The sequence below is a fragment of the Sarcophilus harrisii genome, chromosome 4 (genome assembly GCF_902635505.1).
Source record: "Sarcophilus harrisii chromosome 4, mSarHar1.11, whole genome shotgun sequence".
In the NCBI taxonomy this organism is placed as follows: domain Eukaryota; kingdom Metazoa; phylum Chordata; class Mammalia; order Dasyuromorphia; family Dasyuridae; genus Sarcophilus; species Sarcophilus harrisii.
The window spans coordinates 356134787-356160925 of NC_045429.1; the positions used below are offsets into that span (position 1 = coordinate 356134787).

The following is a 26139-nucleotide window of genomic DNA, read 5'->3' on the forward strand; positions in this document are numbered from 1 at the left end:
GAATCCAAAACCTCAGAAACCAAGGTAATATGAAAACTCATTGGTGCCATGGAAATGTGGTTGATAATTTCAATGATGACAATTCTTTCAAGTTGTTTTTCTTTACATTTTTAATTTTAAAACTTGTTTTGGTTCTGCTCATTTCACTCAACATCAGTTCTTATAAGTCTTCTCAGATCTATGTCCTTTGTGCTCTTTCTTATGGTGATACAATAATATTCTATAGCAATCATATAACTAATATTTGATCAGCTGTTCTCCAATTGATGGATGTCACCTTAGTTCCTAGTACTTTGTCACTACAAAAAGAGCTACTTTATTTTTGGATCACAAAATAGGTGATCACAAAATCTCTTTTCAATTGGAGATCTCATATTGTTCCCTACTGAGTGGCTCAAACTCCCAGTTAAGTAATCTCATTCAATTGGAGATCTCCGCCTGAGGCTCAAACTGCTCCCCAGCCTCCTGACCAGGATTTACCTGATAGAATCAAGGGTTTGTCAAAGTATGTTTGCAGACCTAAACAGCCCACTGGTGAAGATGTCTTCTTTTCAGTGTAACACACCTTTGCTTATTCCCTGCCCACTGAGAAGGCTGACTTCCTAGCAAAGCTGGCTTCTTAGGGGAAATAAATTTTTTTTTTTTTTTTTTTTTTTTTTTTTTCCGCCCCGGATTTCTGGTTTGGGAATTGTTTTGCACAGGACCTGCAGCTCTGACTTAGAGATCTCCCACCCCAATTCTTCCACCTCATTATATTCACTTCACTCAGCATCAGTTCGTGTAAGTCTCTCCAGGCCTTTCTGAAATCATCCTGTCGGTCATTTCTTACAGAACAGTAATATTCCATAATATTCATATACCACAATTTATTCAGCCATTCTCCAACTGATGGACATCCACTCAGTTTCCAGTTTTTAGCCACTACAAACTGGGCTGCCACAAACATTTTGGCACATACCGGTCCCTTTCCCTTCTTTAGCATCTCCTTGGGACATAAGCCCAGTAGGAGCACTGCTGGGTCACAGGGTATATGCAGAGTTGGATGTTCCTTCGGACCTAGCTCCAAATCGCTCTGCAGAGTGGTTGGATCCATTCCATGACACAGTTTAATTAGCCGATGCTCTGGAACAGCCAGAGATAACTGGGGAACCCCCAAATGATGGAAACACAAATTCTTTATGATCTCCCTTACATATCGTGGCTCTTTGTGGCACAACGAGCTGACCCTGCAGCCGATACAAACTACTTGAGTTGCCACAAGACGCTGAAACCCTTTCTCAGACAACTCCGAACTAGACTGTTATCAACCCGCCATCAGAAGAGATTATGCTTCTTTGGCTTAAAAACAGAAATCTCCAAGAAACGCCAGGACACGCACAAATCCTCAGGTCCCCAGGTCCCCGCTTAAGCTCCACCTCCTGCAAGCAGCCTTTCCCAGGGCTCCTCAAGCGTGCTCCAGAAACTTTACAGAATTCACCGTCGCCGGGCGTTCTGGCGCTGCCGCCCCCTAGGGGCACTGAGTAGGCGCCGATGTGCTCATCGCCTTACGTCTGGGCAGCCACGTGGGGGGGGCGTTCTGCGCGGGAGGCTCCTTCGGGAGGCAGACTCGTTAGCTACTACCTGGAGCACCAGCCAGGACTTTTAAGAAGTCACAGGACCACCCTTCGTGGAAGGCCCCGTAGAGACGCCCTGACTTCTCTGGGACCTTCCTCATATGGTCGCCACCTTTCATTAGATAGGCAGGCCCCGTTACTGATGACCTCCTCAAGATGGTGGCCCAGCCAGGCCTCTGCGTCACTTCCGGCCCGACTGACGTATAAAAGGAGCAGAATTTCCGCTTTCGCTCTTTTCCGGCGGTGAAGCTGTCCACGCGCCAATATGCCTGTGAGTTTCCGTGTTCTGCCTGCCCCAGATGGTTTCCCGGCTGCGGAGGGTCCCCGGTTTCAGCCCTTCCCGGGACCTTAGCTTCGGGGGGAGCGGCGGGTCCCCGCGCATGGAGGAGACGGCGGGGCTCTGACATGGCGGCCGCTGCCTTTCTCCTCCCTCCCGGTGATCTCTAATTTGTCCCTCTCCGCCCCTCACAGCTCGCGAAAGACCTCTTGCACCCCTCTCCCGAGGAGGAGAAGCGCAAACACAAGAAGAAGCGCCTGGTGCAGAGTCCCAACTCGTACTTCATGGACGTAAAGTGCCCGGGTGAGGTCACGTGCGGGCTCCGGCCAGGCTCCCTCCCCCTCCCTCTCCCCCTCCCCCAGCGTGTGTAGCTTTGTTGTGGTTCCGGGGGGGGGGGGGAGGGGGGCTGCAGATGCTAACCCGCGGGGAGAACCGCGCTCAGTCTGGGGGTTGGCCGTGAGGGGCGGGGGAAGGACCGCGGAGGGATGATGGGGTTTTTAAAGGGCTGAGGCCAGAAGTGAGGTCCGCCTGATAGTTTCGGGGAGGGCTGGTGGGCGAGGCTGGGGCTGCGGGCTCCAGACTTTTTTCCTAATTGACGTTTGTTGGCAGGATTGAGGTGGGGCTTGTGTCTGCCTCAAAACTCGCCAAACTTAATTTTAAGGGCCTTGCCGTGCGGGGCGTGGCCTTGAGTAGCCTGCGTGCTTTTAAGAAGTGTCCATCTACTTTGGGCAGAATCTCAAGTCCTGAATTGTGCTTTGCAGGATGCTATAAAATCACCACCGTCTTCAGCCACGCACAAACAGTGGTTCTCTGTGTCGGATGCTCCACTGTCCTCTGTCAGCCTACTGGAGGAAAGGCCAGACTCACAGAAGGTACGCACTGAGCCCGCCTGCTCTGGCGGTTTCCCCAGTAGCTGGGTTTTGAGAAACATGGTGATAGTGAGCTAAATGACTGATAACTACAAAGCTTTCTTGATGTTAAAAATAGAATTATCCCTTGTGTCTTTTGTGAGAACCTTAAGTTGTCTAATGAAAGGGAATCAAACTTCAATGAGTGGGGAGGCTAGGTCAAAGCTGGAAAAAGAGGTTGAGTTGGGGTTTAAAAAGCTGGATAAAAGGGGCTTGCTGTTTAGTCTGGTGTTTTTTTTTGGGGGGGGGGAAGGTGCCCTCATTTGGCATACTAGAGTGGTTTGCCATTTTCTTCATTTTAATGAACTGGAGCTGAAGGTGAAGTTCTAAACTAAGCTCACATAGGTAGTTAAATATCTGAAGCTGATTTGAACTCAGGAAGATGAGTCTGATGTCAGGTCCAGTACTTCATCTACTGCCCCAACTGGTGGAGCTGCCCCTGAAAGGACTTGTAATGGGTAAATATCTTTTTGCTTAGGGTAAACTAACAGTGTACTATTTCTCTCCCAGGATGCTCCTTCAGACGGAAGCAGCACTAATGACCGATTCAGGATGAATGAGAAATTGTAAAAAATAAAACAATTTTGATAAGTTTTGTTCACTGTCTTGTCTTGCTTTTTAATGTTGTGAGGGTGGACCCATCAAGAATAAATGTTATGGGCCAGCTAGGTGGCTCAGTGGATAGAATTACCAGCTTTGAAGTCAGGAGAACCAGAGTTCAAATCTGGCCCCAGACACTCAACACTTCCTAGCAGTTGTGACCCTGAGCAAGTCACTTAACCCCAATTGCCTCAGGGGAAAAAAAGGTAAATGTTAAGGACTTGGAAGTTTTAGAATCTTTTTAACACTCTTACCTGGATTCATAAAGCTATTAATAAAATAGAAATGAAAGTAGATTTGAGGGAAGCAGGAGATTAAGCCAACAGGAGAAAGCATTAATAGCAGTTTTGATCTCTTTATTTGGAGCTTTTACTATTGCCTCTGGATGAGAGGCAGGCAGATGATTCTTGGGCTGAGTTGTAATGCTCCCAACTCTAAATGTAGCCAGGCCTTTTCCAGATATAAATTAATGTCTCACACTCCATAACCAGTACTGCAGCCTGCTTGGAGCAAGTGGAGGTGGTGGATTCACAAACGGAGAATTGGCACAAGGATAAGAATAACCTAGAAAGAGAAAAGATGACAACTGAAGAGCATGATTTTTCAAGAAGTTAGTTATTCTAGAAATTATTTTTACCTGATTGTGTTCCTGCGGTTGGAACATACACAACCGGAACAGTCTGTACCCTGCTGAGGAAGGCATTGTATGCTAGAAGAATGAAAAAGTAGAAGTGAGTAAATTTTAGTAAGTTCATTTTAACACACATTATGCATCATGTGGGAAAAACCATGGGAGAGAGGAAAAAAAAAAAAACCCAGCATGTATTGATTTACATTCAGCCTCCTTAGTTCTAGTCAATAGGTTTTAAATGATAGTTGGGTGTTGGAAGGAGGGGTGGCAGTCTATGATTTTAGGCAAACAATCTCAAATTAAAATTTTACATTTTAGTGGGTTTTTGGTGTTAACATGTAAATAAGGGTTTTTATAGTTTTATTTCGGATATTCACTGATGGGAATTCTTTTAATATGCTCTGGGAATTCTTTTAATATGCTCTGCATTAGGTAACCAAAAATACTAAGTACATCAAATTTTTGGTCTAAAAAGTAGTCTGGGATTTTCCAACTATGCCTAGGGATCCACCTAAGATAAATGAAAACATTTATGAAGTGTACTTGCTATGTGCCAGGGAGCTTCAAAGAAGAGGCACTTATATCCTGTTGCTTATTACCTTGGGGAGGTGGGAGAGGGGAAAAAAATTTGGAACACGAGATTTTGTGAAAATGAAATGCTGTAAACTATCTTTGGATGTATCTGGAAAAAGACTTAAAAATTTAAAAAGTCAATCTATCATCAAAAGTGCTTATTGTCAGACGCTGTGCTGACATAAGGATGCAAAAAAAAGCAAAAAACCCTGGCTTCCAGGGGCTGGAAGTAAAGTAGTTTAGCCCAGAGTAAGGGTTTAAAAGCCTCTAGAAGCTCAAGGCATGTGGGAAGACCTGAGGGATGAGAGGTACTGAAGCACAGGAGTTCTAGGTGGAGGTGGGGCATAACCCTAAGAGGTGATACCTCCCTCCTTAGTGCTCTCAAAGCCTAGCATGCCTCTCTCCCTCTTCTCGGGCCAATCCTATTATGCCAGGTTCCTAGAGGACCTCTCCCTTCCCCCAGATCCTCGGGGGGGTATAGAATAAAGATCTCTTCACTTCACCCCTACCTCCTGGTCAGTCTGTCTCTGTAGGATCCGCGTTGGTGCCTGAAGATGGGTAAATGTGGCCTAGTTGTGCCGTCGACAGAAGGGCATTAAGAGTAGCTCAAAAGGCTAGAAGGTTGGGGTAAGTGTTAAGAGATGCTACACTCAGGATCTGGAAGACCTGAATCTGGGTTTTCTGGACTCAAAAGGTAGTCACTGCTATTCTGCCTCTGTTCCTGTATAGGTACTTAAAAAATGCTTGAACATATTCTTAGGAAGTTGTTTTAATATACAGGTCTAAAGTAGATAATCTTAATTCCAGTTTTTGAGTATAACAAAGCTATTCCACAAAAGATCCACTCTCGGTAAGCAGGGACAGTGGGTAGAGGATAGTAGAGGAAAGCAAAAATCGTCTAGTTCCATGTCCCCCAGAAGACAGCCAGTGCTTTATGTGCAGTATTTGTCCCTAAGCTAGTTGAACTAAACATGTTCTAGGAAACAGCATTATCTCTGCCCTCCCCTCTACCAGTAGGGATATATCTCTCTTCCACAAACTTGACATAATTTTCTTTTCAAGGCAATTGGGATTAAGTGACTTGCCCAGGGTCATACAGCTAGTACATGTTAAGTGTCTGAGGCTGGATTTCCTCCTGATTTCAGGGCCCATGCTCTTTTCATGTACAATCTAGCTGCCCCCAAATTTGACTGTTTTCAAACAATCTGAATGAGGAATAAAAGAGTAAGGTTTAATCCACTGATTTCACTCACCTAGGAAGATGACAGCTGTTGATGCAAGAACAGCAAACATGGTAAAGAGAAGCATTTGATAAGACTCGATCAGTTGTACAACACCTGAATCTTCACATTGATCTAAATGTTTTGAAGGAATAAACATCAGATTTTTAAAAACAGAAGAATTGGGATATATAATCTTTATGAAGCCTGTTACCTAGTAAATGGTGTTTGTGTTTAAGGTGTACAAAAACATTGTTGAACTTAAGCTTAGCTTTCACTAGTTTCAGATCTGGTTTGAAAACCAGATAGGTGAAAAGAGTGGATCTCCCTCAGCACATTAATGCACAGTAACTTCTGTAAGTTAACCTAATTGATCCATTCTAAAAGACAAAATAAATGTCCATTCCTTAAACTAGGGTAAGGTAGCATGGGGATGTGTGTGAGTGTAATTCTAGAAACATTGAATCTAATGTGGGAAACACTGTTAGATATTTAGGGGAGAATACAAAAATAAGTAAAATGGACTCTGACTTCCCTGGTTATTTGCCCTCCCTGTCCCTTTTTTCTATCTGAACCTATTCCTTACTAATGAGGCCATAACTCAATTAGGTTAACTCCCTGGCCGTGGGAAGCTGGGCTTTGGTTCTGAACCATCCCAATCAAACTCCTGAGCTGGTACTATAAGGGACAGAGAAAGTTTCCTCTGGGTGCTTTGTTCAGTTGTTTAAGTTGTGGGATCTTTGTAACCCAATTTGGGTTTTTGTTTGTTTTGTTTTGTTTGGCAAAGATATTGAGGTCCTTTGCTATTTCTGCTCATTTTAAAGATGAGGAATGGAAACAAACAGGATTAAGGGACTTGTGTGGGGGTCACACAACTATTAAGCATTGAAAGCCAAATTGAACTCAGGTTTTACTGATTTTAGGCCCAGCACTCCATTTTACATTAAATAGTAAATAATAACATAGAAAAAGACAAGGATTTATATCAGGCAAATAAATATCAAGTAGGATAACAAAGTGAAGACAGGTGCTGATCTGGTTGGGGCTAGAGGAGGCAGCCAATAAAATCATTTATAAGTGAAGGAAGCCTTATTACTTATATAGGGTTTGAAGGCAGGGTGACATTTCATGAAGTGCTGGGTTATCACTTTTGCCTCTGAATAGCTTTCCTTTTACTTGAAGTGGTAAAAACTGTTCCCACCTGCAGTGGGATCACTTTTGCTGAACCATATGGAAATGTTGGCCTCAGCTGCTTTGGAAAGAGGAGTTTCATGAAAAGTGTGGGAAATTACCACCCATGCTGGACTTCTCTATCACTGCCCTCACTGGCACAGCCTCTCTCTGGCCTGTCAGCACACAGGAGATGTTGATGAAGACCAGAGCTGCCATCTGCTGGAGTGATGTAAAGTTGACAACCTGAACTGGGTAGATGGCCAAGCCGGGAATGAGTGATGATCTCTTATGGGGAGACACGACCAGGACTGGGGAGCTTGGGAAGACCTGGAAGAGAAAATAAAGTAGCTCTTGTTTGAAGGGGAAATATCTTATGTTCCAATCTTCTTCACACCCCATCAGTGCGGGGAGGAAGATCCTAAGCAGCCCCAGGAGCTAGCTCTGGCTCAATAACAGACTAAAAACTTAGTTTTCTAGCACGTAAAAGGGGAACACTTATACTGAGTTTGTTCTCAATTATTCACTGTACTGAGGAGAGTAACAAATCACATTTGCAATATGAAAAATACTTTTACACCAAGCCTGGGAGGATGAGGTATTAACCCAGTTTTACTTGAAAGGAAACTGAGGCCCAGAATATAGGTAACTCAGCAATGGTCAGAAAACTAGGAACTAGTGATGTTAAAATCCTGGTCACTAATCCTCCTTTGGATTGAACACTTGATGAATACAGAATGAACATGTCTTTTTTCCCCAACAGAGCAGGAGCTGAAGAAAAGGCCTTCAATTTCCCATGAACAGGCAGATAAAAAGAATAAGTTTTGAAAAGCTTTGACTCCTGATACCTCACACTCCAAAACAAAACAAAATCCCCTCACCCAAACCCAAAGTCCAAAAGGATGAAGAACAAAGATGAAGTCCAGCACTACTTATAAGACACCAGGATATAGCTATGGAAAGGACTACAGAAATAAACTAATAAAGGCAACAAATAAGATTACCTTATAAAGGTGGAGTTCTTAACCTGAGGTCCATGGACCCTTTGGGTTTCATTTCAGAGGGTCTGTTAACTTGGGTGGGAAAAAATGACATCTTTATTTTGATTAACTTTTAGCATTTCCTTCAGTTATGAATGTAGGTTGCAAACCATTACTCTAATCAGAGGCTTCATGAAACTGACAAAAGGGATCTATGACAGGTTAAAAAAAAAAAAAAGAAGAATCCCTGTTCTAGACATATCATATCACTAAAATTTAACCTTTCTTAGGGAACTGATACAAATTTATATGATAAAGAGCCAAATGGCTATGAAAATACAGTTTTCAGAGGAAGAAATCCAAGCTATTAATTATAAAGAATGATCTAAATCACTAAAAATTGGAGAAAGGCAAATTAAAACAATGTTGAGATTTTACTTTATACCCTTTAAATATCAAAACTATCAAAAAAGGAAAATGACAAATATTCTAGAGGAGCCATGATCTAGAGTCTGATCACTCTGGAAGGCAACTTGGAAGTACACTCTTGGATCCAGTGATACTATTTACTATAGGTATACCCCAAAGAGATCAAAGAAAGGAGGATCCACTTGTACAAAAAATTTTTATAGTGGTCCTTTTTTGAGATGGCAGAAGATTTATAAACTGGGGAGGGGTACCCATCAACTGGGGAGTAGCTGAATAAATTGTGATGTATGTGGTATATGGTATATGGAATGTGATGTAATACTTATGTGCCACAGAAAATGGAAGGGAATAGCATTCCAAAGAAACTAGCAAATAATTACAAGACCTGATGCAGAATTAAATGAGTAGAACCAAGAGGACAATTTATTCAACAACATTACAATAAAGATAAATGACTTTTAAAGTCTTAAGGACTCTTATCAATACAACAATCAGCCATAATATGTTACCACTATGCTATTCATTCAAGAGTGAATATAGCTCAATGTGGAAATTTTTTTGTTTGATTATATATGTCTGTCCCCGGGTTTTGTTTTGTTTTGTTTTGCTTTCTGAAGAGGGAGGCAGGGGAAGTCAAGGAAGTAGGAGAGAGAAGGCTGACCTTCATTTGAAAAAAGTAATTAAAAATTTTATCAACTAGAGAATGAATTGATTCTTATAAATTTGACTTAGGTTTTGTACATATTTGAGAAAAAAGGCCTTTATCAGAGATACTTGCTATAAAAGTTATTTCTCAGATTTTTGCTTTCCTTCTACTCTTGATTACATGTGTTTTGTTTCTGCAAACCCTTTTAATATAATGAACTTCATTCTTTTCAAATTCTTTCCATTATGGTTAGCTGAAGGGAATCAACGTGTAACAAAGGATAGTGGAAGTGATAAAAAAGGAGCAAGGACATGCTGGGGGATGTAAAAGAGAAGTAAGTGGAAGAAGTGGGGTGGATATTAGACTAAGCATGGCATCTGAATATTTAATAGAAGGAGCTTTATATTTACTACTGATACAAATAGGTCACCTAATCTACTTTTCTCTCCTTTTGTAAAATGGAAAGAATAATTCCTGTCTTCGTTTATGTGGTGAAAAATTGAAGAAGGAAAATCCAGCCTATCAGAATGTTTGCAAGACTGAAAAGAAACAGATTTTTTTTTAATTAAAAAATTTTAAATGGCTCCAAAGTGCTGATTGTAATATATTGTTGAGGCTTGTGATTATTAGAAGTATCATGTGCTATTGCTCAGAGAATGAAAGCTAAAGAATATTTAATGCAGTGTTTAAAATGAACTTCAAAAATCTTAGCAAAAATTCTGGTAAATTCTGAGCTTCAAGTACCAGTGATGAGCCGGCAATGAAAAAACTCTCTAAAGTCCATCTCATTCATGCTTTCCTTTGCCTTCAGGTATTATTCTGCCTAAAAAACTATAGGATGGTACAGGGCTAACCCACTCAAAGATCAAAGATCAAAGAGGAATAGACAATTTCTCTTCAGTAAATACAAGGAAGGGAACTCTTTCTGTTTAATCTTAACTACTCTAATTCAATTTTGTTTTGATTTCTGTGAAAATGAAGAACAATCAGTTCACTACCGTTTTCAGCTTAAGAACCTTAATTTCCTCAGGTTTCTCATCTTTGGGAAGAAATGTATTTTAGCATTTCTTTCCAACCCTTTAAAATCATTTATATATGACTATGGTAGAATATGTGGGTAGATATGTAATATGGAGGAGAGAATACTGGTCTGAAGACAGGGAGACCCAACTTCTCAAGTTCAAATCTGTTCATTTACTTACTAGCTATGTGCCCCTGGGCAAGTCATTCAACCTTGTTTACCTCAGTTTCCTCATCTGTAAAATGATCCAGAGAAAAAAATGGCTAACTGCTCTAGTATCTCTACCAAGCAAACCCCAAATAGGGTCATAAAGTCAGACATAAGTGAAAACAATGACACAATATAGTTCACACTTCCAATTTTCACATCCTTCATATCCTTAAATTGCAGGATTCCAAAATGGAAGGTTATGATTTTCATGAATCCCTTTTGCCATTTGACTAAGAATATAGGCTTTATTTTTTAAACTTAGGTTTCCTTCTTTTCAGTTCATCCTAAAACGTACCTCCAGTTTCTCTAATACTCTGTCCACTCCAAGAACCCTTATCTCTCCGATGTCTTGTTTGCTGCTAAGAATCAGTTCTGTCTGGTTGATGTAAAATGCAGGGATGAAGGGAATGAGGATCCTTTGCATGCCACTCTTGCTACGCTCGCTGATGAGTGTGGCCCACCCATAGACAGAGGTGTCAGCCACACTCAGGGCCTGAAGAAGCTCCTCAGACTGGGGCCGAACCGTGATTAGGCAGACATAAACCCCTACAGAGAGAGGGAAACACTTAGCAGGAAGATCCAGAAGCTTATACATGTAGGGAAAAGAGGGGTAACTGGAGGGAATGAAAACTAAATCAGTGTTGAGCACCTATTTCCTAGGCCAGACACAGAATACAGACGTGAAAAAAAACACATCAACAAGTACAGACTAATACAAATTGAGAATGTTGGGGGCTAATGGAAGAGAAGAGTCAGGTACTAAATTGGCTTAAGGAAGGTAATCAACTTGAAAGGGAGTTTAATGGACTATTTTTTTCTCTCTAGCTCATCCTATTAACTTCTGTCCATTGATAGAACTATCACACTTGAGTGAGGCAGGTTTCAAACTTCAGTAATTTTGACTCATTACTTTGCTTTGCCCTGATACTCAATCAGTTATGAAGTGCTATCCATGGTTTCTTCCAAAGTGGTGTATTTCATAATTCAACAGTGGTGTATTTCTTGACTTATTGATTCCTTTCATTACTGTAGACCATTATCCACTGACACCTGATTTTGTGAGATTTTTTCCCCCCATATTCTAGGAAATACCATCCCTATATTACTCCCCCCATCTGCCTTTTTTGCTCTTGCTTACTAGCTACCAAATAGAGGTTAGAGAAAGTGAATACATTGTGATGAATCTAGTGAAAATTTATATAATCTAATTTTAACTGGGTTTTTACAGCCTATCATATCAACAGTATCCATTCCAAATCTTCATCAGATCCTAGAGCGCTTCTCTTTTTGAAGGCCACTTCTTTTGCCTGCAAAATCTTTGATCTTATCTTCCCATCTTCATTAGCAGATTGTTCCCAGTGTCATTCTCTCTTTTTTTTTCAAACTCTTATCAGTTCATTCCCTTTTCAGTAGCAAATCTCCCAAGCCTCTCCTCTCTTTAAGAAAGAAATCCTCAATAACTTTTTTTCTATTGTTTTCTATTTTTCATCTCTATCTTTAAGCAGAACTTTTTAAAAGGCTAAAAAAAAGGGTTCTGCTTCATTTCCTTTAGTTCACTTCTAAACCTTGCAATCTGGCCTCTTACCTCATTCATTGTATAGTTTTCTCACTGCCCTTTGGGTTACTGAAATTTTTATTCAAAATGAGATTCTGATAGTTTGGGGTTCATAGCTATATACGGAAAAATGACAATATTGATACTTTAATTTTTTTTGGTGTATAAAAGAGATCACTGAAAATGCTGCACATTTTCCAAAAATCTCTTCCTCCTATTCAATTCTGGACTGAGTACAGTATTCATCTGCAACACCTTTTCAAGAAAAACTTACAGGTGAATTAATTTAATTGGTTGTCAGTCCAAATCTGGGCAACATTTTTTAATTTGAAAGACACCAACAGAGAATTTTTTTTCTTTAAAAAAAGTTTATTTATTTTCTGATATTTAACTCTCCCCTTGTCCCTGTTACTAAACTCCTTCTTATAACAAAGAAAAACAGTTGGGGCAGCTAGATGGTACAGTGAATACAGCTCTAGCCCTAGAGTCAGGAGAATCTGAGTTCAAATCTGGCCTCAGTGTGATCTTGGGCAAGTCACTTAATCCCAATTGCCTCTCATAAAAGAAAAAAAGAAAAATAAGTTAAATCAAACTCATGGTAGCATACATACACAATATTCATTTCTTCTTGTTCCCTGTTGCTGGGCAGCTGGATGGTGCACAGCAAATAATTTATTGCACATTTACTATGAACCAGGCACTGTGTAGTAAGTGATGGGGTTACAAATATTGTGTAAACATTCTGAGAGGAAAAAGACAACTATACAGTGGGATTCAGGGAAAGATACTTTGGCCCAGAAAGTTACACAGATGGTGCATGAGATCACAAAGTAGTAGACTGACAGCCTTGGATTGTGTGCCAGGGAAAAAGGCACTTTTGATTTTAATGTTTCCAGAACTGTGGATACAGTGTGGTTAGCCTATACACCTACAGAGTTGGATAGAGTGAAAGACGTATTCCAAATGTGAGGTAGGATGAGTCAAATTGAGAGTTCCATCATTTTAATAATCTATTTTCATTCCCCTAAAGCAATAATGAATTGGGGAGAGGGCAACTGCACTGCCCACAAGCCTGGAAGAGCAGTGGGAAGGGGAGCAGTCTAAGAACTTGCAGGAGAGCAACATTTGGTGAGGAATAGGGGATATTGTATCTGTTGGGAAAGCTTGAACATATGCAACAAATATTCTGATAAAGCCATCAGACTGGCGACCTGTGGATTTAGCAGCACTTGGTTATCAGAATGCATGGTGTATGCTCCCAGTCAAGATGTTTGCACGAAGTGTATCAGATTGCCCAAGCCCTGCCACAGGTACTTTAGCAAAAATCTGAGCTTTGCATCAGACAGAATAGTGATTAAGAAACACAATAAATAACTTCTACTTCACAACTGCACAAAAAGTCAGAAGGGGCTTTTAGCAAAGCTAGGTTCAACTCAGGTAAACAAACCAATAGCCTTACCTATAACCAGAGATGGTGAGTCTCTTTGTCTAGAGGTAGCAAGTGGAAATTCCTTCCCTACCCCTATTAGAAAGTTCCAGGGATCAATCAGCTGGATGAATGAAGGGCAAAGTGAAGAAAAAAATCTACCAATAACCTTCCAAAATAAAACCCAAAAGGAAAAATTCCAGGAATATGACAGCAAAAATCTGGGTCAAATCTACATCAAAGAAAAAAAATATTGCAAATATCCAGAAAAGAAACAATTCAAGTACCAAGAAACTAGTTAGGATCACACAAGATCTCACAGTTTCTACTATCGATGCAAGAGGTGATCAAGGAATATAATATTCTAAAAGGCAAAAGATAGAGACTTAAAATCAAGAATAATTTACCCTGTAAAGCCATGTATAATCTTACTAAGGGAAAAATAGGTCTTAAATGTAATGGGGAACTTATATATTTCTGATGAAAAGATCAGAATTGAGCAAGAACTTTAAAATGCAAACACAAATCAAAAGAAATCTAGAAAGATCAATTCACTGGAATAACTGCAAGGGCTGCATGATGATGTGGTGCTGACCTTCTGTTGAGGGAGAAGAAACAAGTATCTCTTTAGAATCTCACTGTCTTCAAAGGATTACTAATGGAAGTAAATAAGAAAAGCACAGGATGAAAAGATGACTGATGTGGTATTATAGGGTTAGAGAGGGGTTAAGATTAGGAAGGGGGCCAAAAAGGAATACACTAATTTATAGAAAAGGTAGAAGAGGATAAAACATGCTCTTTCTTAATTTTTTTTTTAAAGCTTTTTATTTTAAAAACACATACACAGGTAATTTTCAACATTACTACTGGAAAAGTTCCAATTTTTTTTCTTCCTCCCTTCCTCCTGTTCCCTTCTCCTAGAGAGTAAGCAATTCTATATATGTTAAACATATAAAATTTCTCTGTATGTATTTCCACAATTATCATGCTGCACAAGAAAAATCAGATCAAAAAGGGGGAAACGAGAAAGAAAACAAAATCATGCTTTTTCTTATAACTGGGGTATATGAGCAGAATACATAAACATAGAAGAAGGAGTAAAGGAATGAATGTCAGAAGAACCTCAGTTCTATTTGAAATGAACAAAGAAGAGTTGACCCTCTCCTTTCATACCTTATTACAGACAGGCTCTCCTTGGGCATGAGGACTTTCTTATGTCTGCCTCTCAGAAAATTGAGTTTCCTTCTAAGCCCAGCTCATCTGAGGCCTTTTCTGATTTTCCAGATGCTAGGATCACTCCATCAGATGCCTACCCATATATGTATTGTTTCTCCTGATAGAACTGAAGGAGCTTGAGGACAGGGATTGTTTCATTTTTGCCTTTGTTTCCCCAGTATTTAGCACAGAAATTGACAAAAAGTAGGTACTTAAAATGCTTTTTGATTGATCCTTTAAAATTCCAATTTAAATACCATTTCCTTCATGAAAACTTCCCTGGATTCTCCTCAGACATCATTTATTACTTTATTTTGTACTTCTCTGATTAATTTAGTATATGTTACTTATTATAGTTATTTTAAACTCAAGTCAGTTTCTTATTTGAGTTTTGGATTTCTGCTCAGAAGCTAGCAAAATACTTTTGCCCACAGTTACTATTTAATAAATATTTGTTGCAATATTTATTTGTTGAATCTTTTTTTGAAATGTTTGTTAAAACTTAATGAAAAAATTAGTTTTGACAAATAAAATAATTTGTAGGGAACTGAATAAAAAGCCTCTCTGGACAAAAAAAAAAAATCAATATCCAATGGACAAATAATCAAAGGATACAAAAATCTCTTAATTCCTGAAGTTAAGCCTCTGTTATTGCAAGTCAAGATCATATTAATTTTTCTGGCTCCCACATCATACTCCTGATTTGTTTGTAAACCATAACTCTCCATCTCCTGATTCTGCCTTCACTCAGGCCTGCAAACCTTTCCTTTCTGATCTCTGCCTCCTGGCTTCTCTGGGTTCCTTTGTTTACTTAAATCCCATCTTATACAGAGGGTTTTCCTGGTTGCCCTAATTGTTAGTGCCTTGCTTCAAAAATTCCTATTTATACTATATCTTGAAACTATATAAGTGTGTGCACATTGTCTCTCCCATTAGAATGTGAGTTCATTAAGGACAAACATCCTATTGCCTTTCTTTGCATCCCCAGGAGTTAGCACAGTGTTTGATAAATGTTAACTGTTTAGGGATGTTTATTACTGACATTTATGACTGACTCAGATCTTTATTACAAAAACTTCTAACCATCCTTGTTCCATCTTGAACATAGGAATCAATTTTTATTCTTATTAAATTTATTTTATTGGATTCAATTCAATGCTCTGTTATGTCAAAATGGGAAGTTACCTGAAGCCTAACTATTTAACTCAATGTATTAGCTATCGTTCCCAGCTAACATATCTATATCTTTATCTAAGTCATCAAAAACAATTAAACAGAACAGGGCCAAGAATGGATCCATGTGACATTTCACTGGAGTCATCATTCAAAGGTAAGACTGAACACTAACTATCTGAGGCTAATCATTCAATTAGTTCCTGAATTTATCAAATTGTCCTCCCACATCTCTCCATTTTCCCCATTAGAATAGCATGAGATAATGTAACAAACATTTTGCTAAAAATCTAGCCAAATGGTATCTATAGTATGCCTTGATCTAGCAGTCTGAAAATGGAAAATAGGTTAATCTAGAATGTCTTGTTCTTGATAAAGCCATAATGTTTCTTTGGGATCATCACTGTTTTTTCTAAATGTTTGATAGTTGTCTTCTTGATGATCTGGTCTAGAATTTCCTAGTAACTGAAGTCGCCTTCCAGATTATAGTTTTTAGACTCTCTTGTTCTCTCTTCTGAAGAGGAAGGGACATTTGGTCATCTAGAGTCCTGAAGTACTTCTATTGTTTTACATGATCTTTCTAATATCACTAATACTGACTTAGCATTCACATCTGCCAGTTTTTTTGTGTGACTAAGGTTGGAGTTAATCTGAGCCAGGTGACTCAAACTTATAAATGGTAGCTTAATGCAAAAAGAAGCAAAATAAATAAGCTACTCTATTGTGACTTATCTATCATTCCACCTCAAGCAACAAGTTTTTCCTCCCTTTTCCCCCTTTAAAGATTTTTTTTTGTTTTTCTTCATTTTCCTCATTAGCTTGAGGTGCTTATGAATTTCAGCACTCAACATTATTTTTACAAGAGAATGTCTTACTCTCACGTTACTCTTCTCTTATTGTTAGCCTCCTGTTTTTCCTTGTCAATTAAAAGGTTTATTTTTGTGACTTCATAATTTCATTCTTTTAGATTTTCCCATCTCACCTGGGTTTATTTCCCCTGTAGAATTTTAGTTCAAAGAAATCTATCTCTTTTTTTCCTCTGAATCCTTTGAAATCTACCATCCTAAAATCTAGGGTCCATGTCAGGTTATTCCTGGATTTCCTCTTCTCCTCTAGCACAAACTCTAAGAGGAGTGGTTACTTCCTCTTAGGTTTGCATTGTTTCCATTCTTCTTACTGAGAATCAGCTATAGAACAGAATTTTCCCTTGTTGGCTGCTCCAACTGCTCCATCTTTTGAAGGATAAAATTACGATTTAGGGCAATTAAGAAGTTGCTAGCTTTTTGGAAGAAAGAGTGTTCCAACAGATATCCAGAGTGATGAAGTCTCCACCACTACTAAATCAGGTCTTCATTTCAAGATCCCAAGATCCTTATTTTTATTTCTTCTTTTTGTCTAGGTGATCTGTAATATGCTATGATAAAATTGCTTCTGTTTCTTTCTCTACTGATATTGACACAAATATTATCCATTGTTTTTAATTGATAATGTTGCTCAATTACCCTTATCCTATTTCTATTTCTTTTGGACAAGGCGTACCCCCTCCCAGAGCCATATATGGTCATGGGTTTCTTCCCATTTAGTCTCAGTGACATCTCTTAGGTCAAATTGGGCTCCGTGCATTGAGATTTCTGGCTCAGAGATTTTGCTTGTTGTTTAAACTTTGATCATCTGTATATGGATATTTGAAGCCACAGGTTTCATTATGCAGGATACTTTCTTGAGTTTTGTTTCTTATGAAATTCTGGATGTCCTGACTACTAATCTTACTTTTTCTTAAAATATATATATATATATATATATATTATATTTTTATATATAATATATATATTACATATGATATTTATTACATATAAAATATATGTTATATATTATATATATTATTTATTTAAAACATTCTTTTTTTTTGAATTTTGAGTTCCAAATTCTCTCCTTGCCCCCACTTCCATACCCACTGGGAAGGCAAGCAATAAACCAATTCTACATGTGAAAATATGCAAAACTTATTTCCATATTAGCCACATTTCCAAAAATAAGCAAGAAAAATAAAGAGAAAAATTATATTTTAATTTGTACTCAGCGTTCTCTTTATTTTTACTATTCTGTCTTTATCTTACCTATTCTATAGTATCTAGCTTGGTGGAAAGTACATAGGCATTTTTCTTCCGAAAGCCAATTAAAAATTTTGAAAGTCCTTCCAATGAGATTGAAAAATTCGAAGTAATATATTCTTTATATGCCCTCCATTCCTACCCAGGAACTAGTTTGGTACTCCTGTATTTTAAGGCATGTTAAGAAATGCAAATTTCATTTTCAGACATCTTCTTAGCCAATTTCAATATGATTTTTTTTCCCTGTTCCAGTTCCTCAAGTACTTACTAGCTATATCACTCATTTTGGCACTTAATCATATATTGCTTTTCAATAGTATTATGGGTATCATATATATCCATATATCTTTATATGTATATGTATGTATGTATATACATACATACTATAGTACATGAGGAATAGGAGAAGGAAATAAGCATTTATATAGCACCTATTTTGTGCCAGGGGCATTGTGCTGGTGAGGCAGGGTCATACAGCATGCGTCTGAGGCTGGGTTTGAGAATTTCATGATTCTAGGCATAGCCCTATATTCATTTTGCTATCCAGCTATCTTTAATTCCTGTGTTTCTCCTTCAATGCTTATGTGTGCTTAGCAAACACTTGTTAAAATGAATTCATTTTTGAAGAAAATGAGTGCTATGGATTAATGGAAAGGAGCAAAACCAGACAAGAACAGCATGTACAAAGGCAAGAACATTAGAACCAGTAATTGTTTTTGAAGGTTAGTGGGACAGAGGTGGAAATAAGCACAAGGACCTTGGATGACAGACTTCAGAGTTTAAATATGAATAATATGTATTAAGGTTCCAAAGTAGGCTCTTGATGAAAATGTTAGTTGAATGTTATGCTAGCTGCTATATCTCAGATGATACTGGGGAACACTGTAGTTTCTATTCGATGAGGAAGGGTTAACTATGAAGTACTGAACAGAAGAGGAAAATTTACTATAACTGGCAAAGCTTACCTTTATCAATGCTAAAATTTGAATGAACATGGAAAACTTTGCTGGCTGGAATGTCTAGCATTGTATTACTAAACTGTACATGACAGAGCATGAGGGTCTCAGGAAGCAGCATTTTTGTGATGGCAAAGGCCTGAGTTGAGGTACAGGAACCTAATGAGCAAAAAAAGATGAATAAACTTACAATCCTATTTTTAATAGGAAAAAATAGATAAGAATCATATTCCTTTGGTTCTCAATCACTGAAATAAACACAGCCAAGGAAAGATGACAAAATGTAATTTTCCAAACGTCATCTACTTTGCTTTTTGCCTTCAGAGAGGTTGCAACTAATCAAAATAGACAACTGGATGTCACCACATCTTGAGGGAGAAAGTTTTCATAGCTTTCCTCTTTTACCTATTTTGATGACAAAAAACTGTTCTAACTTGTTTATTCATCTGTTTACTCACCCTAGGTAAAGGGGAGAAAACAAAAGAATAAAAAGATTTTGGGTTATCTGTTCAAAGGGGAGAACTAGAATGAGATGGGAACGAGCAGGGCACTCACCCAAACCCAGGGACACCTTCCTGACCTTTGAGGTTGACACCATTCCTGCCCGCAGTGATGAAGAGTCTGAACACAGTTGAATTAGGGGTATTGGTGAGATAAGTCCGGGGATCATAGCTGAGAGTTAATCTTGAAGAAACATTAATAACCACCTGTCGCAAACCAAAGTAGAAGTCAGGGATTTCATAAACTTCTATTGCACTACAGACAGAATAGCATGTGAAAGAAGTATTCAGACTCAGGACAGGCATGGGTTTGAATTTTGCCTGGATAGTTAGTTATTAGCAGCTATGTGAGCATCTGTAAATCATGTAACTCCTCTGAGCCTCAGTTTCCACATCTGAAAAATGAGAATAATGATAACTACTACCTACCAAGGTTGTTGTGAGGATCAAATAAGATAATGTATATAAAGTAAATTTTTGTAATCCTTTAATTGTCATATCAGTATCAGTACATCATGGGCTGTGGTTGTAGCTCTGAATTTGTCCAGTAATTCTTGAAAGCAATTTGGAAATATTTTGCAAAAATGACTAAATTGTGCATATACTTTGACCCAACTATATCACTGCTAGGATAACACCCCAAAAACATCAAAGAAAGAAGAAGAAATCCTTATATTAAAAAATATTTGAAGTAGTTCTATGTGTAATAGCAAAGGACTAAAAACTAAAGGGGTGTCCATCTCTTGAGGAATGGCTAAACAAACAATGAATGTAGTGGAATATTATTGTGACATAAGAAATGACAGATGGTTTTAGAGAATTAGGGAACATTATATGAACTGATTCATAGTTAAGCAAACAAACCATAAATTTATTCAACAATAATGCTATAAAGATAAACAACTTGTAAAGACTTGAGAACTTTGGTCAATTCAAGAACTAACTACAATTCCAGAGAATTAATGGTGAAGCATATTACCTCCCTTTTGAGAAAGATGAGAGTCAACATGTAGAAGACATACATTTTTGGATACAGATAATATGGGATTTATTTGGGGAGATAGCATTAGGATGGTGAAAAAAAGGAAGGTGGAAGTAAAGAAAAGCAAGTCGATGAGAATTTCTTTTTTTAATGCAGAAAAGAGATCAGAAGGAAGGTCAGGAAAAAGTACAATTAATGTAGCTTTTAAAACTACAAACTGAATTTATTATATACCTAAAAAGAGAAGAAAACTATATATAATTGAGATCTGTGGTTCCGAAGTGTGCAATCATTTTTTTTTTATTCTACTATGTATATAAACATGCCTGTTTTAGTGGATGTTTAAGTTCAGAATAAAAACTAGTATAAAAAGTCAATTTTATTTAGTATCTCCCTTAACCTTAAGAAAAAATTCATTTCCTTTATGTACAAATTACCTTTATAAGAACCAAAAAACTGGCCACTACAAAGTCTGTTCACCTTTGCCAAGAGAACACAACCAACACTCTTTCTGGAGGCAAGTCTTGCTCATGCTGTTTACTCTGCAAGGTTCTCCCCCACCCACCATTCCAACTTGTTAAAATTCTCTCCATCCTTCAAATTCTAATTTAAATGCTACTTTCTTCATCTTCCCCTTAACAAAATCTCTCTCTCCTCTAAACCTCAATAATGCTTTGTGATTTCCTCATATCACATTTTGCCTTATATTCTCATTCTCTGAGTATTTATCTTGTTCCACCTCCCCCTGCCTCAACCCCACTGGACTTTAAGCTCCTTATGAGTAAGAACTGTATCTTATTTTATTTTATTTTTTTTGCATTACATTCCTCAGTCTAGTATTATCTTATACTATGGGCATTCAGATATTTTTCTAACGAATGAAAGAACTGAATGGATGATAATGACAATAATAATGTCAATAATCCACCTAACTTACCTGGCAGTTTTGTACAAGAAGCCTAAAGTCCTTCCTTTTTCTTACCTCCAAGGATATTATGACCTTCTAATAGTAATAACCACTCCTCAGATTTCTATGGCATTTTTTTCCCTTTTTTGCTGAGGCAGTTGGGGTTAAGTGTTGTCCGGGGTCATACAGCTAGGAAGTGTTAAGTATCTAAGGTTAGATTTGAACTCAGGTCCTCCTGACTTCAGGGCTAGTGCTCACTCACTGCACCACCTAGCTGCCCCAGATTTCTATAGCATTACAAAGCTTACATAATGCTTTCCTCATAACAACAGACATCAAGGATAGCTGGGAATTGAACTAGAAGACCTGTAAGGTCTCTTCAAGCTCCTAGGATTCCACCTGATGATACACTTTATAGATAAACTAGGGCTCAGGGAAGTTAACCCACATGCCCAAATATATCAAACTCATCAGTAACAGGAAGACTAGTATAAGGATTCCTTGATTCTTTCTAATTTTTTTTTTTTTTTTTTTTTTTTTTTTACTGACTGTCAATGCTGCCTACAAAATGAAGAGCTAAACCACTGGCCTAAGCACAAAAGCTAAAAAGGACTCAAATTAATCTGTAAGAATACTACTAATAATAACAGCAGGCTAACAAATGTCTAATTGTCATAATAAAAATGGTCCGCTCATATTTCTACTGCATCTCAAAGGTCAGATTCTTAATTCCTATAAATAAAGATTTCTGGCTTTAAGCATCTTCTCTTTTAAAACTTCTCTTTCTTTGTTTCATTCCATTTTCCTTGCCAGGGATCTCAATTCTGGCCACTATGCTAATTCTGCTTTTTAAAGTTTCTGTAGAGTATTATTTTCTCTGGAACAAACAGTTCTTAGATAATATTAACTGGGTTTATTCTGGATAGGATGTTATCAATGGGATACATTACTTTGGTGCGGCCATTCCCAGTCATGGCTTTTGTCTTGCCACTGGACACCAAGACATCACCTTCATGATGTCATTGCTTCTCTTTGAGAGCAAAGGATGAACAAGAACAATTATTCTGTTACATGGTGATGATAATTTTGGTCTCTTAATCCCTGGTGTTTAAAGATTTACCTCTCGATAGGTCTTCACTACTCCTGGAATGTCATAAAAGATTGTTGCTGTTCCCGGACTTCTAGCCACTACTGCCCCAGAAATGGCATCTGTTTGCAGAATATTATCAGCTGAAATCATCCATATACCAGGTTCACCTAGCAAACATAATCAAAAAGAGAATGCTTTTCAGGTTTAACTCTGCATATACCTCTAAGAGAGAAAACCCTTTCTGGTCACCTTGATCCCAGTATACAGGAGGTTCCAGATTCAAACAACTCTCAGTCACAGAACATAACTCCCTTCTCAAAAGACATACTCTACTTTGTTGAAAGCCTCATTCTTGTGACTAGATTATCTACCTCTCTTTCCCCAATAAAACAAGACTTGGGCCTTTAGGATAAGAAGGCAGATTAATAAGCTGGAGAATGCTCTTTCCCTCTTCTTTCCTACCCAAAACAAAAGATAAGGAAGAGTATTTATGCATTCCAGAAAGAATTCTCTAGTTATACTTTTTCAGACACTATCAAGGGCTAACTTGCTTTAAGTCTTTGCATTAAACTACTGGGAAAACTGGAAAAAGGGAGACTGGCAGAAAATCTGGTTCACATATTCTGCCTTAAATCTCTACAAGTTGAAGGAATATGGAAGACTGCTTTAGATGACATAAACTGGTGTGAGGCCACTTTGGTGTGAGGCCCACTACCCATTGAGGGTAGTGGGAGTTAGTGTGAACATAAGGAAAACTCCAGACTGTGCACAAGCAAAGATAAAAAAGGCCTCTTGTCCATTAACAAGAGACACTGACTTCTAGATTCCATGATTGTCTTTTTACAGAAGTATCTTAATTACAGTCTCTCTAATTTAGAAGCAGACTTGTGACCAATAGTTCTAAGTAGTTGTCAAGGGCATTTCAGCTCTCAAGAGGGCCTGAGGTTTGATCTGGATCCAAAAGAGCTCTCTTTGCACTAAATGTCAGAAATGGAAATGGAGTGAGTCTTTGCTAAGCCAAGTTCATTATCACACTGCTTTTCTCAAATGTATATATGGACATACAGAGTTCTCGCAGGCAGCTGCCAGGTCAAAACTACATCCCCTTCCAGTCTTTTTTGAAAGCCTTCATAGACACACTCTCCTCCCATCCAAGGTCTGAGAGCTGAGCAAGGTCAGATAGACTCTTCTGTTGGCATGAACAATGCTTTGTTGTGATTTCATCTACAACAAAGCCTGGAAAAAAAAAGCCTGTTGTAGCCTGGAAACTCTTTGCTGAACATAAGTAATCTGCCCCCATTAGAACCCAAACCTTATCAAAATGAAGACTGATTGAAGTTGAGCCTTCAATTTTATTCCATAACATCCAATACATGCAAAGTCAAGTTTTCAAATTAGGATCATAGCGTTCTTGGCCTGCAGAATGTATTCTCTACTATACATTCTTAGTTACTACTCTTAGAATATGCTCACTGCCTGGGACTTCTAGCTACTACTGCCATGAACACACAGGGCATGTTAGAGATGACAGGTAAGTACATTTGCTTAAAGTAGTTAGGCAATGGCAAAAACAGTGACTGCAGCTTATAGTGAAATTCAATACAGGGTTATGTACAGTCATTCCTTTACTCAATCACTAAACATTTATTAAACAACCATTATGTGCTAGCCCATTATGCACCTGGTAATGATTATTTAATAAATGCCATAGGCTGAGTATTTATAAAAAGAAATGACAAGTACCAGTTGACATGAAATTCCCAAACATATAGAAAAGGGCTATTCTGTTTATGCCCACTTACTCCCATCCTCAGAAATACTAGGACTTTTAGTTCTAGAAGACAAAGTACCTTGCATGTAGCGGGAGCTTAATATATGGTTGCTGGATGTATTAGATAGGTAAAAGCCTTTGGAGTGAGGCAGCTTTCGAATTCTCAGGGTATGGGAAGAAGATACAAACCATCCTGGTTGACAAGGTAAGTACTGAAGCAGATGACATCTCCAACAAAGATAAGTCTGGTGTCTGGCTCAATAGCATGCTCCACTGTGACAGGGATATAATCAGCCATGCCAGGGTGTCTCTGGTCCCAGAGCCCAACAAGTGTCACTCCCCGGTTAACAGCCTGTGCCATGTAAGTATAATTCTTATTTCCTGGTCCAATCAGCAACAAATCATCTCTGAAAGTAGATACAGAAGGTAGGGACAAGCACTTATTAAGGGCCTGCTGTGGGTCTTGTTCTAAGGGCTTTATAAATATATCATTTGATTCTCACAATAGTGGGAAGCAGGTGCTATTTATATCTCTCATCTTAGAGCTAAGGAGGCTGACGGAGGTCACCTAGCTTGTCTGTGTCTGAGGTTAGAGATGAACTCAGCTTTTCCTGTCTCTAGGCTCAAGGTTCTATCAACAGCACAAGCTGGGAAGAAGTCTTTTAAAATGGATAAACAGAATTCTGGAAGCAGAATAGATATTATTACATGGCATTTAGTAGCTCTGGGCTTCAGAGGTAATTTTGACATCTTAGGGTATAAATAAGTAGATGTTAAGAAACAGATAAATTTTCTTTATACAACATCCAGTATTGCAGTACTCCTAAGAGGCCAAAAAAGGCTTTTTGATGAAGACACTATGGAGTTTACTAAGTAAAAATTTAAAAAGGATCTGTGCGCCATCCTCAGCAACAAGATCAACCAAATCATTTCTAATGGAGCAGTAATGAACTGAACTAACTATACCCAGAAAAAGAACTCTGGGAGATGACTAAAAACCATTACATTGAATTCCCAGTCCCTATATTTATGCACACCTGCATCTTTGATTTCCTTCACAAGCTAATTGTACAATAATTCAGAGTCTGATTCTTTTTGTACAGCAAAATAATGTTTTGGTCATGTATACTTATTGTGTATCTAAGTTATATTTTAATATATTTAACATCTACTGGTCATCCTGCCATTTAGGGGAGGGGGTGGGGGGGGTAAGAGGTGAAAAATTGGAACAAGAGGTTTGGCAATTGTTAATGCTGTAAAGTTACCCATGTATATATCCTGTAAATTAAAGGCTATTAAATAAAAAAAAAAAATAAAATAAAATTTTAATTTCAGGGAAAAAAAAATAAAATAAAAATAAAAAGGATCTGTGCAAACCACCTCATTCTCTAAATTTTCTACTTAAAATACCATGCTAAAACCCTTGTCTTTTCAGTCCTGTTCCTAGCTTCCCATAAGAGTTCAGGTGAGTCCCATAAACAGTAAGTCAGCTGGGTTGCTATATAACATGGAATATACTATAAGAATTTGATCATAAGAATTCCCTACCTAGAAAGGGACCCACATATGCAAAAATGTTTGTGGCAGCCCTTTTTATAGTGGGAAGAAACTGGAAACTGAGTAGATGCCCATCAGCTGGAGAATGGCTGAACATTTTATGGTATATGAATGTTATGGAATATTATTGTTCTGTAAGAAATGATCAGCAGGATGATTTCAGAAAGTCCTGGAGAGACTTACATGAACTGATGCTGAGTGAAATGAGCAGAACCAGGAGATCATTGTATACGGCAACAGCAAAATTATATGATAATTAATTATGATGGACGTGGTTCTCTTCAATAATGAGATGATTCAGACAAGTTCCAATGGTTTTGTGATCAAAAGAGCCATCTACCCCCAGAGAGAGGACTGTGGGAATTGGATGTGGTTCATAACATAGCATTCTCAATCTTTTTGTTGTTTGCTTGCATTTTATTTTCTTCATTTTCTTTTCTGGATTGATTTGATTTTTCTTGTATATCAAGATAATTGTATAACTATGAATGCATATGTTGGAATTAACATATTTCTACCGTGTTTAACATATATTAGACTACTTGCCATCTAAGGGAGGGGGAATGGACAAGGTGGGGGAGAAACCAGACCACCAGGTTTTGCAAAGGCTAATATTGC

General features: G+C 38.2%; 2 protein-coding genes and 1 long non-coding RNA gene across 8 annotated transcripts in view; 2 read left to right on the plus strand and 1 right to left on the minus strand.

The window, feature by feature from the left end:
* Nucleotides 1-1773: 1773 nt before the first annotated feature.
* On the plus strand, nucleotides 1774-3399 carry RPS27 (ribosomal protein S27). Its single transcript, XM_003768020.4, has 4 exons — nucleotides 1774-1884; nucleotides 2085-2193; nucleotides 2652-2762; nucleotides 3309-3399. The coding sequence occupies exons 1-4, from the start codon at nucleotides 1879-1881 to the stop codon at nucleotides 3335-3337; spliced, it is 255 nt and encodes an 84-aa protein (XP_003768068.1). The 5' UTR covers nucleotides 1774-1878; the 3' UTR covers nucleotides 3338-3399.
* Nucleotides 3400-3714: 315 nt separating this feature from the next.
* Nucleotides 3715-26139, minus strand: part of NUP210L (nucleoporin 210 like) — a 140764-nt gene continuing 118339 nt past the window's right edge. For 3 of the 6 annotated variants that reach the window (XM_031966619.1, XM_031966618.1, XM_012548120.3), the window contains 9 exons: nucleotides 24154-24371; nucleotides 22224-22360; nucleotides 19295-19421; nucleotides 18724-18873; nucleotides 10574-10824; nucleotides 7115-7322; nucleotides 5856-5957; nucleotides 4036-4107; nucleotides 3715-3962 (listed from right to left, as the gene is read on the minus strand). In XM_031966619.1, the coding sequence (XP_031822479.1) occupies nucleotides 3865-3962; nucleotides 4036-4107; nucleotides 5856-5957; nucleotides 7115-7322; nucleotides 10574-10824; nucleotides 18724-18873; nucleotides 19295-19421; nucleotides 22224-22360; nucleotides 24154-24371 (1363 nt within the window). In that variant the 3' untranslated portion in view covers nucleotides 3715-3864. Of the gene's footprint in view, nucleotides 3985-4035; nucleotides 4108-5855; nucleotides 5958-7114; nucleotides 7323-10573; nucleotides 10825-18723; nucleotides 18874-19269; nucleotides 19422-22223; nucleotides 22361-24153; nucleotides 24372-26139 lie in introns of those variants that run through there. The other 3 variants (XM_031966622.1, XM_031966620.1, XM_031966621.1) reach the window with 3 other exon arrangements.
* Nucleotides 23480-26139, plus strand: part of LOC116423337 — a 51270-nt gene continuing 48610 nt past the window's right edge. Inside the window, exon 1 of the long non-coding RNA XR_004233906.1 lies at nucleotides 23480-23724. This is a non-coding gene — a long non-coding RNA (uncharacterized LOC116423337). The remainder of the gene's footprint in view (nucleotides 23725-26139) is intronic.